The sequence below is a fragment of the Pelophylax lessonae genome, assembly GCF_965119305.1.
Source record: "Pelophylax lessonae genome assembly, chromosome: 10".
Lineage (NCBI taxonomy): Eukaryota > Metazoa > Chordata > Amphibia > Anura > Ranidae > Pelophylax > Pelophylax lessonae.
Genome location: NC_138777.1, coordinates 167340259 through 167354775, shown reverse-complemented (window position 1 = coordinate 167354775; position 14517 = coordinate 167340259). Strand labels below are relative to the sequence as shown.

Genomic DNA, 14517 nt, shown 5'->3' with positions numbered 1-14517 from the left:
GGAGCCGCTGCTTAACTTCAGCGAAATTATAAAATGATTGGTGCCAAGCTCTGGCCAGGGTCTGCTGGGCTGCCAGGAACACAAACCTCACCAGCTTCCTCTGGGCTATAGTTAAAGAAGAGATCGATTTATGCAGAAATGCTTTTAGGGATTGCGTGCAGGAGAAATCATTGCAAAGTACCAGGATCAAAGTCGTAGGGCTTTGGGGCACTGTCAGAGACCATAAACCAGGCAGAGACAGAAAATGCAGTTATAATCGCACCTTCATTGAAACCTCAAAAATAACAGTCAAATAAAGAAACAAAAAAATAAAGTCAACCAGGCCAAGTCCTACTCAGGAACACAAGTAGGAACACACAGGAGGTTTTGACCACGCAAGGGCGAGGAGAAAATTAGTTATACGGCTTCAGTAGCTAAAAGGGACTGACCCGTTAGCCTCCAACCTCGCAAGCCTTCTCATCAGTGAACAGTGGAGAGCAGGATGCAGCTTAGCTCAGGATGGAAGGCAGGAGGAGGAGCTGCCCAAATTAACTTTTGAAGTTAAACAGCAGGTGATTGGTTGCTAGGACACAGGGCAGTCCTAAGCAAACAATCACCAGCTTGCTAATATGGAAAGTCACTCTGCTGGCTCCCACTCCTGGCCTCCGTCCAGAACTGTGCTGCCTTCTGCTCTCGGCTGTGAGGTAGGAAAATGCTATGGGAGGGAAAGGAGGGGGCAGAGGTCACTGCCATAGGTAAAAGGAGGGCATAGGACACCAATGTGTGTGTGTGGGGGGGGGGAGGAGTTGATGTGAAGGGGCAGAGAACACTGTTATGGGCAGGGCCACTCCCATAGCAGTGTCCTCTACCACCCTTCACATTCCCCCCTGTCCCTTCATTCTGAGCCTAACGCACTCCTGATCCCTGCATTCTGAGCCTAACTCACTCCTAATCCCAGCATTCTGGACCTAACACACTCCTGATCCCTGCATTCTGAGCCTAACGCACTCCTGATCCCTGCATTCTGAGCCTAACTCACTCCTAATCCCAGCATTCTGGACCTAACACACTCCTGATCCCTGCATTCTGAGCCTAACGCACTCCTGATCCCTGCATTCTGAGCCTAACGCACACTTGATCTGTGTATTCTGAGCCTAACGGACTCCTAATGCCTGCATTCAGAGCCTAAAGCACTCCTGATCCCTGAATTCTTAGGCTAACGCACTTCTGATCCCTGCATTCTGAGTGTAACGCACTCCTAAACCCTACATTCTGAGTGTAACACACTCCTGAACCCTGCATTCTGAGTGCAACGCACTACTGATTCCAACATTCCTAGCGCAGTGCACTCCTGATCCCTACATTCTTAGCGCAGTGCACTCCTGATCCCTACATTCTTAGCGCAGTGCACTCCTGATCCCTAACATTCTTAGCGCAGTGCACTCCTGAACCCTACATTCTTAGCACAGTGCACTCCTGATCCCTTCATTCTTAGCGCAGTGCACTCCTGATCCCTAACATTCTTAGCGCAGTGCACCCCTGAACCCTGCATTCTGAGTGCAAGGCACTTATGCACTCTGCATTCTGAGTGGAACACACTCCTGAACCCTGCATTTTGAGTGCAATGCACTTACGGACCCTGCATTCTGCATATTAAGATATGTGCAGTGTGCATAGAAATTCATTCACACTTTTTTCAAACTATAGCCCTCCAACAGTCTGAGGAACAGTAAACTGGCCCCCTGTTTAAAAAGTTTGAGGACCCCTGGTGTAAGGTCTTGCCCACTCTAGGAAGAGTCCTGGTGGTTTCAAACTTCTTCCATTTACGGATGATGAAGGCCACTGTGCTCATTGTGACCTTCAATGCTTCAGATTTTTGTATACCCTTCCCCAGATCTGTGCCTTGATACAATCCTGTCTCAGAGGTCTACAGAAAATTCCTTGGACTTCATGGCTTGGTTTGTGCTCTGACATGCACTGTTAACTGTGGGACCTTATATAGACAGGTGTGTGCCTTTTCAAATCATGTCCAGTCAACTAAATTTACCACAGGTGGTCTCCCATCAAGTTGTACAAACATCTCAAGGATGAACAGTGGAATCAGGATGCACCTGAGCTCAATTTTGAGTGTCATGGCAAAGTCTTTGAATATTTATGTACATGTAATTTTGTTTCGTGTTTTATTTTTAATAAATTTGCAAAGATTTCAAACAAACTTCTTTCACATTGTCATTATTGGGTATTGTTTGTAGAATTTAGAGGAAAATAATTAATTTATTCCATTTTGAAAAAAGGCTGTAACATAACAAAATGTGGGAAGAGAAGTGAAGCGATGTGAATACTTTCCAGGTGCACTGTATTTTAACCGGTTGCCGACCGCCGCAAGTACATATACTGCGGCGGTCAGCCCCGGCCAGGCAAAGTGACGTACCGGTACGTCACTCGCCTGTCACTTGCTTGTGAGCCAATAGCGGGCGAGCGCGCGCCCGCGGAGGCGCGCGCCAGCCTCGGCTCGTTCCCTGGGAAGTCCGTGCGTGTGACCGGTGGACCCGATGTCCGCCGGTCACTCGCGATCGTCCACCGTGAAGGGAGAAAGGCAGGCAGCTAATGTAAACAAGCCGCCTGTCATTCTCCCCTGTGTAGGAATAGTGATCATACGGCTCTACTATGTAGGACCGTTGATCACTGTTCCTACACCAGTAGCCATGTCCAATCACAGTTAGAAGCATGCCCCTAGGGACACACTTAACCGCTCCTTCCCCAATAAAGTTAACCCCTTCCCTGCCAGTGTCATTTTGCAGTAACAGTGCATATATATAGCACTGATTACTGTAGTAATGTCACTGGTAACCCCAAAAGTGTCAAAAATGTCAGTCAAGGGTCCGATCTGTCCGCCGCAATGTCGCAGTACCGCAAAAAAAATCGCAGATCGCCACCATTACGTGTTAAAAAAAAAAAACACCAAAAATGACAGAAATCTTTCCCTTAGTAAACGCAATAACTTTTGCGCAAACCAATCAAAATACGCTTTTTGCAATTTTTTTTACCAAACATATGTAGCATAAAACAAATTGGCCTAAAATGTTAAAAAATTTAGATTTTTACATTTTTTTTGGGGAATTTCATATAAAAAATGTGAAAAATATTGTTATTTTTGCAAAATTGACGCTCTTTTTTTGTTTATAGCGCAAAAACTAAAAATCGCACAGGTGATCAAATACCACCAAAAGAAAGCTCTGTTTGTGGGAAAAAAGGACGTCAAATTCGTTTATGTACAGCGTCGCACGACCGCGCAATTGTCCGTTAAATTCACGCAGTGCCGAATCGCAAAAAAAACCCTGGTCTGAATGGGGGTAAAATATTCAGGGGCTTAAGTGGTTAAGGCACAAAAACCCTTGCAGTTATCTTTGTGAGTTTACTTTTTCTTACAGAAAATGTTAGGGGCTGGTTTACACGTGTTGCCATCATTGCCTCTGAAAAGCAATCTGCATTGAATCACATTTCAGAAGTATTTGACAGGCAGCCTGGAGGCGATATTTTGCCTCCTCACCACGTGTATTAACCATTGAAATACCACCGTACCACGCCACAACCATACACACAGTTGCAGAACAGATGTGGCATGACCTCATTAATTGAATGGGTTGCATTCAGAGGCTGTACTGCCTACTGAACACAAGCTGTGATGTAGATTTTGCCACACTTCAGCCACAGTAGGGTGTACCAACATGGCCCTGACCATGTTAATGTGTGGGTGGAGTGGTAGGGTGGTGGAAAAACTGTGGCTCAACTGCCTTTTTTTTTACTTAACCTTGCCCGCACGTGTAACCAAGGTCTTAACAATCAATAATAATGTACATGATGTGGTAGGTTGAGCTGAACTGTGTGATAAGAACTTCAATTAACTAAGAAAAAATATGTGTATTGTAAAGCTTATCAATTCATGCACAGTACGGAATTCATCACACAATTCAAGCTTTTCTGAACTGACATTTATCCTGGCTGGATTATTCCCTTATGTCTAAGCATGACCTAAGGTTTTGTGTTGTCGTGTCAAAAAGGGGGCATTCAGAATGGCCTAACAATCATAATCTCTTAACCACTTTAGCTCCGGCCACTGTGCCTCTACTGCGGCACAGTGGCTCGTTATCGTCCAGCGACGTAGACCTATGTCGCTGGACTCCTCCCCCTGTAGGCGCGCTCCCGCTGTTTTCATTCACAGCGGGAGTCGGGCTGGGGGAGGAGCGGCGGCAATCGCCGCCGCTCTTCCCCGATGGTCGGGGAATCTAGTTTGGAGATCCGCCCGCCTGTGTAAACAGAGCGGGCGGATCTCCTAAGTGACAGGGAGTGACAGATCGGAGTGTTCAGCATAGCTGAACATCCGATCTGTCCCTGTGTCACACAGTCACCTCCTCCCCCACACGTTAGTAAGCACCAGGCATACATTAACCCCTCCCTCTCCAATAAAATTAACCCCTTCCCTGCCAGTGTCATTTTTACAGTAACAGTGCATATATATAGCACTGATTACTGCAGTAATGTCACTGGTATCCCCAAAAGTGTCAAAAATGTCAGTCAAGGGTCCGATCTGTCCGCCGCAATGTCGCAGTCCCGCAAAAAAAATCGCAGATCGCCGCCATTACTCGTTAAAAAAAAAAACACCAAAAATGACAGAAATCTTTCCCTTAGTTAGTAAACGCAATAACTTTTGCGCAAACCAATCAAAATACGCTTATTGTGATTTTTTTTACCAAACATAGGTAGCAGAAAACAAATTGGCCAAAAATTTTAAAAAAAAATTGATTTTTACATATTTTTTGGGAGGAATTTCATATAAAAAAAATGTTAAAAGTATTGTTATTTTTTTCAAAATAAACGCTCTTTTTTTGTTTATAGCGCAAAAAGTAAAAATCGCACAGGTAATCAAATACCACCAAAAGAAAGCTCTGTTTGTGGGAAAAAAAGGACGTAAATTTAGTTTGGGTACGGCATCGCACGACCGCGCAATTGTCAGTTAAAGTCGCACAGCGCTGAATCGCAAAAAGTGGCCTGGACGTAAGACAGCAAAATCCTCCGGTGGTAAAGTGGTTAATGAAGTGTGCTTTTTTAATGATCACAGAGTGTCTGACAGCCTTTGATGATTTGGTACCCTTTACTATTAATGGCTACCCTTGGTGAGCCCCCTTTCTCAGGAGGTCCTGCAGCCTCAGTTGGTGCTTGTGTTTGCTCATCCCAACATACACGGATAGCTTACCTCTAGACGTCATTGTCTTGGACAGAAAACAAATCTACAGATATATATTTAAATCTGTTAACCAAGTCATGAGACTAAAATGTGGCCATGTTTTGGCAATGAAAACACAGCTAGCAGGGTACAGTGAAAGTGACACTTTAAGAGAGAAAGTGGCCGCCACAGGGTGTGGAAGACATGGGTGAGAAACAAGCAAGCTGTTAACAGGGTCATTATGGAATTATTGAGCTGGCAGCTGTTAACAAGATTGTGTCTGCTGTAATCAGGGAGGAGATACCTGTCAGACAAGATATTTATAATAGGATGACTAAGGCTTGAAAAAGCTAGTGGATGACTGTATATATAATAAAGCCTAATGCAAATAATAAACAGCCCTATATTATTTCTGAAACTTTCTAGTATATTTATTGTCATGTCTTTTTTCTTCAAACCCATTATTAATATGTTACACCAGGCTCCCCTGGGCAATTTATATAAGCTGCACAGCAAGTCTATGCCTGACCGCAGAGTATATATTCATTTCTTATCTATTGTAGAATAATACATGGTTGGTTCTTCTTCCTTAAGATTGTTTTATACTTCCTGTTCCATTTTAGATTGTAAAACCTAAAAACAGGTCCTCATACTTCTTATCATTATTAAATTGCTATGTTCTGTATTGTTGACAGTGTGTGTATATTTTCCTATACCCTTATGTATAGGAAAAGATGGTAATAATGATGATATATTAAAAAAGAATAGCGCACACATGCAAAAGAAATGACTATCAAATATGGAGACAATCCATAAATAAAAATGGGGATTTGGTCCCACCATATGACCATATAGTGCTCAAGCCCACCACTGCGTCAAAGTACCCCATTATCAGTGGGTCCTACACTATCCATAAAAAAGGGGTGAATCCAGCCTCTCTAACCCTTGGAGACAACACTCCTTGCTGGGAAAGATGTGCTAATGCACTACAAGGGACTCCTCCTATATTTTTCTTGTTTAATAATGATGATAATTGACAAAAAAAATAGGCCAAGGGAGGGCCTCTAGCAAAATGACACTCTAACAAGTGTGATACACAAAGCCCGTGGGCCAAATCCGGCCCGTCAGCCAATTTCATGTGGCCCTCGCACCTATCCTGCAGCACCCCCCCCCCCTCCCTCGTCTCTGCCCCTACCTTGTCTCAAGAGGAGGACAGAACTCCTTTGCTTCTCTGTGCAGCCGCAGGGAGGCTCCTCTCAGCAGGCGGCAGCAGAGAGGATGACAGAACTCCTACAGATACTGCACATCTCTGTGCAGCCACAGCACCTCCACATCTCCACCTCCCCTGGTCTCAGCAGAGTGTTGCCACTGACTTCAGCCCCCCTCTGGTCCTCCTCCAGACCTTGCACTTTCAGCTTTCCAGCTCTGTCCCCAGCTTCTTCCTTGCAGCAGCACTTGGTAAAGGGGGTGCAATGTGATCTATAAGAGGGTGGGGGACTCTTGACATCTGATGGTGGGGGGGGGGGGGGCTCTTGACATCTGATGTAAGGGGGAAGGTGTTCTGGACATCTGCTTATAATTATGAGAACAACAACAGTCAATGCCAGTTGACAAGGAGGGTCGCACACCGCTGGTATGATCCACAAGAAACTTTATTGGAGACTGCTCAGACAGAACACCATGGCAGATACGACCGGCTCATTGAGGGAAAGCATAATGCTGATGCGGCCCACAATGAAATTGTGTTTGACAACCCTGCTCTAATACTAAATAGATGTACCATCATCCAAGTCATGGTTGAAAAATTGGAAAGGAGACAATTACCCTAGTAGTCTCCAAAAGGAAAAGAGAAATAGATTATCTCTGTACCTTGGACACAATACACGTAAAGTAAAATTAAGGTTTTTTATTTATACAAAAGGATAAAATCAAGATATCCAAATACAGGAAAAAGCACAAATTTCAAAAACAGAAATGTGTATTAAAATACAGTCTGTCTATACATGTGTTTCACTAATACTTCACTAATAGCAGAATGGAGACAAGAGGTTTAGTGTGTATTCAATAGACAAGTTTTGTCAATTGAGGACCCACTAAAGCTCTTGTCTCCATTATGGAGTACACTAAGTATTAGTGAAACACATGTATAGACAGACTGGGTTTTAGTACACCTTTTTGTATTTGAAATTTGTGCTTTTTCCTTTATTTGGATATCTTGTTTTTATCCTTTGTATAGATAAAAAAAACCCTAATTTAATTTACGTGTATTGTGTCTAAGGTACCGAGATAGTCCATTTCTCTTTTCCTTTTGGAGACTACTATGGGAATTATCTTCCTACCATTTTTTAAAAAAAAATAGGTATCACCCGGTTAAAAGAAGAGACATTTTTTAAATTGATTCAAAACATGGCGAGTCCTAAAAATATTTTTTGCTCCCAGTACTTTCAAAAAAGCAATACTTTTCAAACAAGCAATTATAGATTAGAATCTATAGCGTGGCTGAAAGTCATTTCAGCATGATAGACATTTTCTATAGTAAGAGCCTAAAGCCTTTATGACATGCAGTTAGCTAAGACAGTACAACCGTTTATAACGTACCTTTTAATGTGAAAAATGTCCAAGATCAGTCGGAAAAGCTATATATAGACAGTTACTCAAGTCAGGGAAACTGGTCATTAAAATTATTTAGAGCCCTTTATCTATGTATAATCATTTATTCTTCAATAAAATGTTTGAACAAGAAATTATTAGGAGCCATAAACAAGAGTTGAATTTAAGATCTATGTTTAAATGAGAAATGGTATGTTATGAATAGTAATGAAAACTAATATGATAATGGCATGTGTAGCCTATAGAGCTTAGGTATTTGCTGTTTAAATATATTGTGGGAGACAAGAAGAACCCGCTGATAGTTAGAGATAGTCAGGAGGTTAAATAGAATACAGGTTGACAAAGGCACAGCAGGACAGGCGGGGATAGTGTTAATAAGCGATTGTCAGTAGAAACAGCTGAGTGTTGGATTATTCACTAGCTAATCCGATTCTCTTTCTACCTCGGACTCTCTCTACTCCCTTGTCCTACGCGGAAAAGCTTTGGGTCTCTCTCTCTCTCTCACCCCCAAAATCCCACCCCATTAGGGTTAACAAAGGGGTTTTTAGATCCCCTTACCCTGTCTCCCCCACCAAGATGGTTCTATTCAAGACCAAATTTACTTTTCAGAAGAGGGTAAAACTTGCTCAAACTCTATGGCTTCTCTCTTGGGTCAGTGTCCTAGTGGGATGTCTGACCTTTGGCTTGGGGATCTTCCTAAAGGTTCAACTATGGATACACAATGAAGTGATGGACAACACTGTGGCCCATGCTGTCCCTAACACCGTGATTACTGCTGGACTTGTGGGAGTCCTGCTTGGCCTGTTTGCAAGCAAATCCAGCCAGGACTCACTTGATATGGCCAAATATCCTCGCTGGAAGTCTTTCATGCTTCCTTATTTTTTCTTTTCCATTCTGAGCTGTCTGCTCTGCTTTACTGCTCTTTTCCTTAGTATTGTATTGAGAGGGAGTCTGGAGGAATCCTTGAAGGTTGGCTTGAAGAACGGCATTAGGTTTTACAAAGATACTGACACCCCAGGTCGTTGTTACCAGAAAAGAACCATGGACAAGTTGCAAATGGACTTCCAGTGCTGTGGGAACAACCACTACAAAGACTGGTTTGAGGTTCAATGGATCAGCAACCGTTACCTGGACTTCTCCTCCAAAGAAGTAAAAGAGTGAGTTTTGAATTAAAATATTATGTCCTTCTCTAGAAGAAATTAGTAAAAAAAAATGTTTAGGGCAATTTTAATGCAATCAGGCAGCCAGGTTTCCCTGTATAGCTATGTTGGTGAAACCTGTTACAATTATTATCATAAAATTAGGCTTGTCTCTAGCATCTGGATTAGTAGGCTAATATACACTGCAAGCTCTAACTTATTTTATTTGCTCTCAATAAGAAGGAAAGGTTAACCATTGCATACTCTATGACTCTTTAAATGGCAAAATGAAGAAAGAATAATAATTTGATGTCTGCGACAGCTCAGGTGCTGACCCATTTATCTTCCAGTAGACATCAATATCGCTATCTTATTAGTTAAATGTGTCACAGTGCAGCACCCATGCCAACCTCTGGATGTCCCTGCACTGAGACATTGAATCACAAATTGGGAAATAAAATGTTAATGTGAAGCAAAAAACAAAAATGTAATATATTGCAGCTTACCTTACTTATCTGTGGTGGCTACACTCATTTCTTTTTTTTCAGATGTTTTTACCTTTATTTACGTGAAAATCCAGTAACAAATTTCCTGTCATAGGATGAAAACACTCACCCACCACACTGTATCTATGGAGGAGCAGCATTGTTACCGTAGGCTGCTTTTCTGATTTGGACTACAACAATCTCCCCCTTTTCTCATCTCCAATACATAGAGAGGAGGTGTTCCGTACTTCAAAGAAGATAGCTGGGAAAGTGTATGACATTGTTTGAGGTATCAGTTCAGAATTCTGGCAAGATCAACAGGTACTTTTTTTTGCACCTATACAAATGGCGCTTTTCCACTGCATGGAACCGTACCGGTTCGGCACGCTTTTGTGCTTTTCCACTGCTGGTACCGCATGGTATAGGTTCGGAACGGTACGGTACGGTATAGGTTTGCTTTTCCACTGCATGGAACCGAACGGTATGGTACGGCTCTGAAAAAACAGTACCTATTCGATTGTGGTTCCAACAGGTACCAAACTGGTACCATATCCCATAATCCTTTGCATGCAGTCACTACTAGCCACTGATTGGTCAGAGAATCCCACCCACCCCGTTGTTATCCCACCCACTTAACTTTAGTACTACTTTAGTGGAAAAGCAAACCTATACCGTACCGTACCGAACCGTTCCGACACTATACCATGCGGTACCAGCAGTGGAAAAGCAAACTGGGCCAAGCAGGGCCGAGTAGAGCCGAGCCGGTACTTGCAGTGGAAAAGTGCCAAAAATGTACCTGAAAAAAAGAAAATTAATGAACCCACTACATCTTCTGACTTCTAAGCTGCAACATTTTACCTTTTTGTTCTTGGGTAATCCAAAAGAAAAGCACACTAGTCTAGTCATCCACTTCTTTCACTAGTAAACCAATTATAGTTTTACAACATTGTATTATTATATGACTTATTGGTCCATTACATCCTCCCCTATATCTGATTACAATATGTGTAATTCTTGGAAAACCAAAGATGCTTGGTGTTTAGAGATAGGCATCGCAGATGTAAATTTAGCCCTTCTGATAAGAAAATCAGTAGGAAAAACAAACATTGTTGCTTGGATGCTCTATAATGTCTTTACTGCCTATGTTACTGAAATTGTAAATGAGGAAGTAGAAAGTGGTTATTCCTACCTCCCAGGAAAGCTCACATATTGTGCAATGTGACATTTACTGGCGGTTGCTATAGTAGCTATAGCTGAAATAGTGCACACTTCTTTGATGTTTTACAGTCTGCCCTGTTTCGTCTGTAATGTTTTCTTTGCTGCCCTATTTTTCAATAATTCCTATTATTCTTTTATCTGCAGTCGTATAAAAAGCAATGTGGATGGCAAATACCTAATGGACAGTGTTCCATTCAGCTGCTGTAACCCCAGCTCTCCTAGGCCTTGCATCCAGAACCAGATCACCAATAACTCAGCCCATTACAGCTACAGCTACCAGACAGATGAGCTAAACATCTGGGTCCGAGGCTGCCGGGAGGCCTTACTGAGTTATTACACTGGAATTATGGCTACAAATGGGGCTGCTGTCACTTTGTTCTTCCTTCTACAGGTGAGAAAAATAGGCACTGCTTTCCTACTGTTAGACTTAATAGTTGAAGGAAATGTACTGCTTTTTCAGACTATAAATGGCCTGCCTAAGAACAAGAACCTTAAAGTGCTTGCTTTTTTTCTAGCCTTAAAGCCTCCTTTCATGTAGCCCCTTGACCCTGGGTGTATTCCACTACAAAGGAGTTGGCTTCTCCAACTTCAGTGTCTAAGCCCTGCCTCTGGAGCTGTCTTCATGCTGCTCTACCCTCCAGCAAGAGTGCTATTATTAGTAACTATGGCACTGTAATTGGATAGTGTCAGGGCAGGCAGGTGGGCCTAGTCCCAGGAGGCAGGGCTTAGCTCATAAATCAGCAAACATAAAGCGGAGTTCCGGCCACAAAATGCACTTTGGGCCATCCACTTGCTCAGTGTCACCTGTAAAAGAAATGGATAGTCACGATTTTTTTTGTTTTGTTTACTTACCTTGTTATTGAAGAAAATATACTTATCTTCTTTCCACTTCCTCCCTTTGCGGCTGCGCCCCGCGCCGTCACTTCCTGCTTGCATTGATTCCTGGGAGCTGAATGTCATTGCTCCCAGGAATCAATGCTCCTGGACCGGCCCAGGCATGCCCAGAAGCTGTGCATGGATTACGCGCCTGCCCTGGAAGTGACGGCGGGGCCGATGCAGTGCATTGTGGGACCGAAGAGGACACGGAGGAGGCGAGGACGCGCTGGCTTTAGCTGCCCACACCTGAGATGGCAGCGCTGGAGAAGAAATTTTCAAGGTAAGTATTTCTTCTAAAAGGTAAGTGCGACCTGGGACAGATCAGAGGCTATCCACTGTGGAATGTACTAGCCCTGACTGTCCCGGGGTATTTTTATTGAAAAAACATTTTCGTGGCCGGAACTCCACTTTAATGTAGCGCTACCCCGGAGAGGCCGCTGAAGATAACAGGTTCTTTCTGAAAACAGTGCAGAGGCAGCCATGCATGCAACAATAGTCCTTTCACTCTGCCTAAGTAAAGAGTCTAGGGGATACCTTTTTAGTATTTATTTCTGAAGAAACATGTAAAAGGAGTAAGACGATGGGAAATGAGATATTCCAAAACACTTGAGCACAATTCTACAGAGGACACTGCTCGCTCAAAGCAGCAGTAACACTTTCACAGCTGGGGACCATGAGAAAAAGTTCAGCACAGACAATAATGGACTAAAACAGTCTGAGTCCTTACGACTTGGGACTAAAAGTTAAATTGGTAGCACAAATAAGAAAAATTGGAACAGTCCAAGTCCTTGCAGCTGGGTACCATAAGGTAAATTGGTAGCACAAATATGCAGACTGGAACAGTCCACACATCCACAACTGAGGAGCATGAATAGACTGTGGCACAAGGATTAGACTCTACTCACAGACCCCAGAGCAGGACAAGTCCATAGGCCTCGTCTGTAGGAGAGCAGTCCAGCAGTCAGTCCAGGAGCGCTTCAAGGGCAAACAGCCCCCTGAAGCTCGCAGATCAGTTCTCTCTTGGGGAAAGACAAGTCTGCACAGGCTCCAGCCTATTTAATGCCTCTCTGACCACCTACTGGGCACACATCCCCAGGGATTGGCCAAAGCATAATAAACATTTAGTCTGGGCATTTGAAATTCCCACCCTAAGCACTGGCAGGCTCTATACAGAAGCAGGGGAAAACAATCAAATCCAAAGCCTGCAAAACCATAAACAGACTCAGGCAATCAATCTCAACTGCATGTGGAAAGGAAGAGCCACCTGCCAATCAAACAAACTTGGCATGGCCCTGCCCCATTAACTGAGCAATTGCTAAAAATGTTCTGTACAAATGTTCTTGCTTAGCTGTATGAGACCAGCTGTTTGTGAGTTACATGAAAATAAAGGAGTGAGACTTCCATGGGGCTTTAAATATTACAAGGCTTCCTTTTTTACTCATAAATATAGTAGAATATTAGTAGTCTACTAATGCAATTTCTTTTACTATTCTGTATGTTCATTTCAAATAATCCTTCCCTAGGGGGCTGCCATTTGCTGACAGTTTGTAATCACTAGTTGTCTGGCTGTTATGTTAATCCACTGTTTTTAATATATTTTGAGTCAATAATGTGAAACAAGTATGAAGTCGGTGTTGATGGGGGAATCCCTCCTTTAGAGCTATTGTGTTTTCCCTGCTTGGGGGGGGGGGGGGGGTTGTTGGGTGCGGGGAGCCATCTCTGCCGGGAGAACACAATGATTTTTGCTAGTGGCTATAGACACTGGCAATATTTACATGCTAGAAATCCGACATGCTGGTTATACCTAGGTTGATTGATGGATTTTCTTTTTTAATCAGGTCTTTTATATTCAATTTTAATCGTAAACACAACCGCCGCTTGAGCGGCGCACAATACAGAGCAAAAAAAATGGAAAGGTATTCAAACATACAGTGACAAGTCATGTAATTTCAAGCAGAGTCAGTAGTAGTAGTTTCCATATGCATAAAGAAACCCAAAAGCAGCAGATATTGGCTTGTTTGGCAGCAAAATAGAGAATACCACTATAGGATAAAATGACATCCATACATTTTCCAAAATAAGAAGGTTCATGGTATGAGCTGGAACCCGTACATTCATAGAATCTTGTCCGGTCCCTACTGAACTAGTTGAGATTCAAACAATCTATGGCCAACTTAAGTGGAAGTGTGGGATTGAAAATAAAGTTGTCAGTGCCTCCACCCAAGACAGGGCCTCTGTGAACAGAGGGATTTTCCTACCTGGTAAATTAACCAGTAATCTAATCAAAGTAATTGGAAGCAAAGGAACTACTGCAACCAACATATAACGTTAACCATAAGTATACAGATGGACACCAATGTGGAAATGATACAAGCTTTATATAACAAAAGATTAATAGTAGCACATGCATCCAACATACAAACAGGTATTATCAGCAAAGAACCCAACAAGAGTCCGAGTGGAATTATGCACATATGCCCGGGTATTTATAGTTATTAATGAAGATACCTCCAGATAAATGTTGCGGCAAAGTTCAGTTGCAGTTAAAATTATGGGCAAGTTATTAACCATAGGAGCATTTGCCTAATAATACTATCTGGTCTGTATTTAGCGGCAGATTTCCCATTGAAAGGAAATGTATCTCATACTCTTCTCTTTCTCTTTACTTCCACCTTCTGGGGTTTTCAACTCAACCACCCAGAGACAGAAAGTACTATACATAATAAATTCTATCATAAGCAGCTATCTACAATTACAGTAGAGGATATCAGACCCCCTACACGCAGTTCATAATATCTTTTTTAGCTTTTATAAGTGCAATAACATGATTGCTCAGATCATTATTTCTTTACGTTTTAGTGTATGGATGGAGAGCAGTCATGTTTGTGTCATACCTGTACCTGCATTGGAACCACAGGTCTCATAACACATTGCCCTTGTTTGTTTTGTTGTCTTGTGATACTAACAATTTCTCCCATGTTTCCTG

General features: G+C 42.7%; 1 protein-coding gene across 1 annotated transcript in view; it reads left to right on the top strand.

Moving 5' to 3' along the window:
- Window positions 1-8389: 8389 nt before the first annotated feature.
- The window catches only part of ROM1 (retinal outer segment membrane protein 1), a gene marked incomplete at its 5' end in the record, with an annotated part of 49031 nt that continues 42903 nt past the window's right edge, over window positions 8390-14517 (top strand). Inside the window, 2 exons of the mRNA XM_082269974.1 lie at window positions 8390-8970; window positions 10800-11046. Coding sequence (XP_082126100.1) covers window positions 8390-8970; window positions 10800-11046 — 828 coding nt within the window. The remainder of the gene's footprint in view (window positions 8971-10799; window positions 11047-14517) is intronic.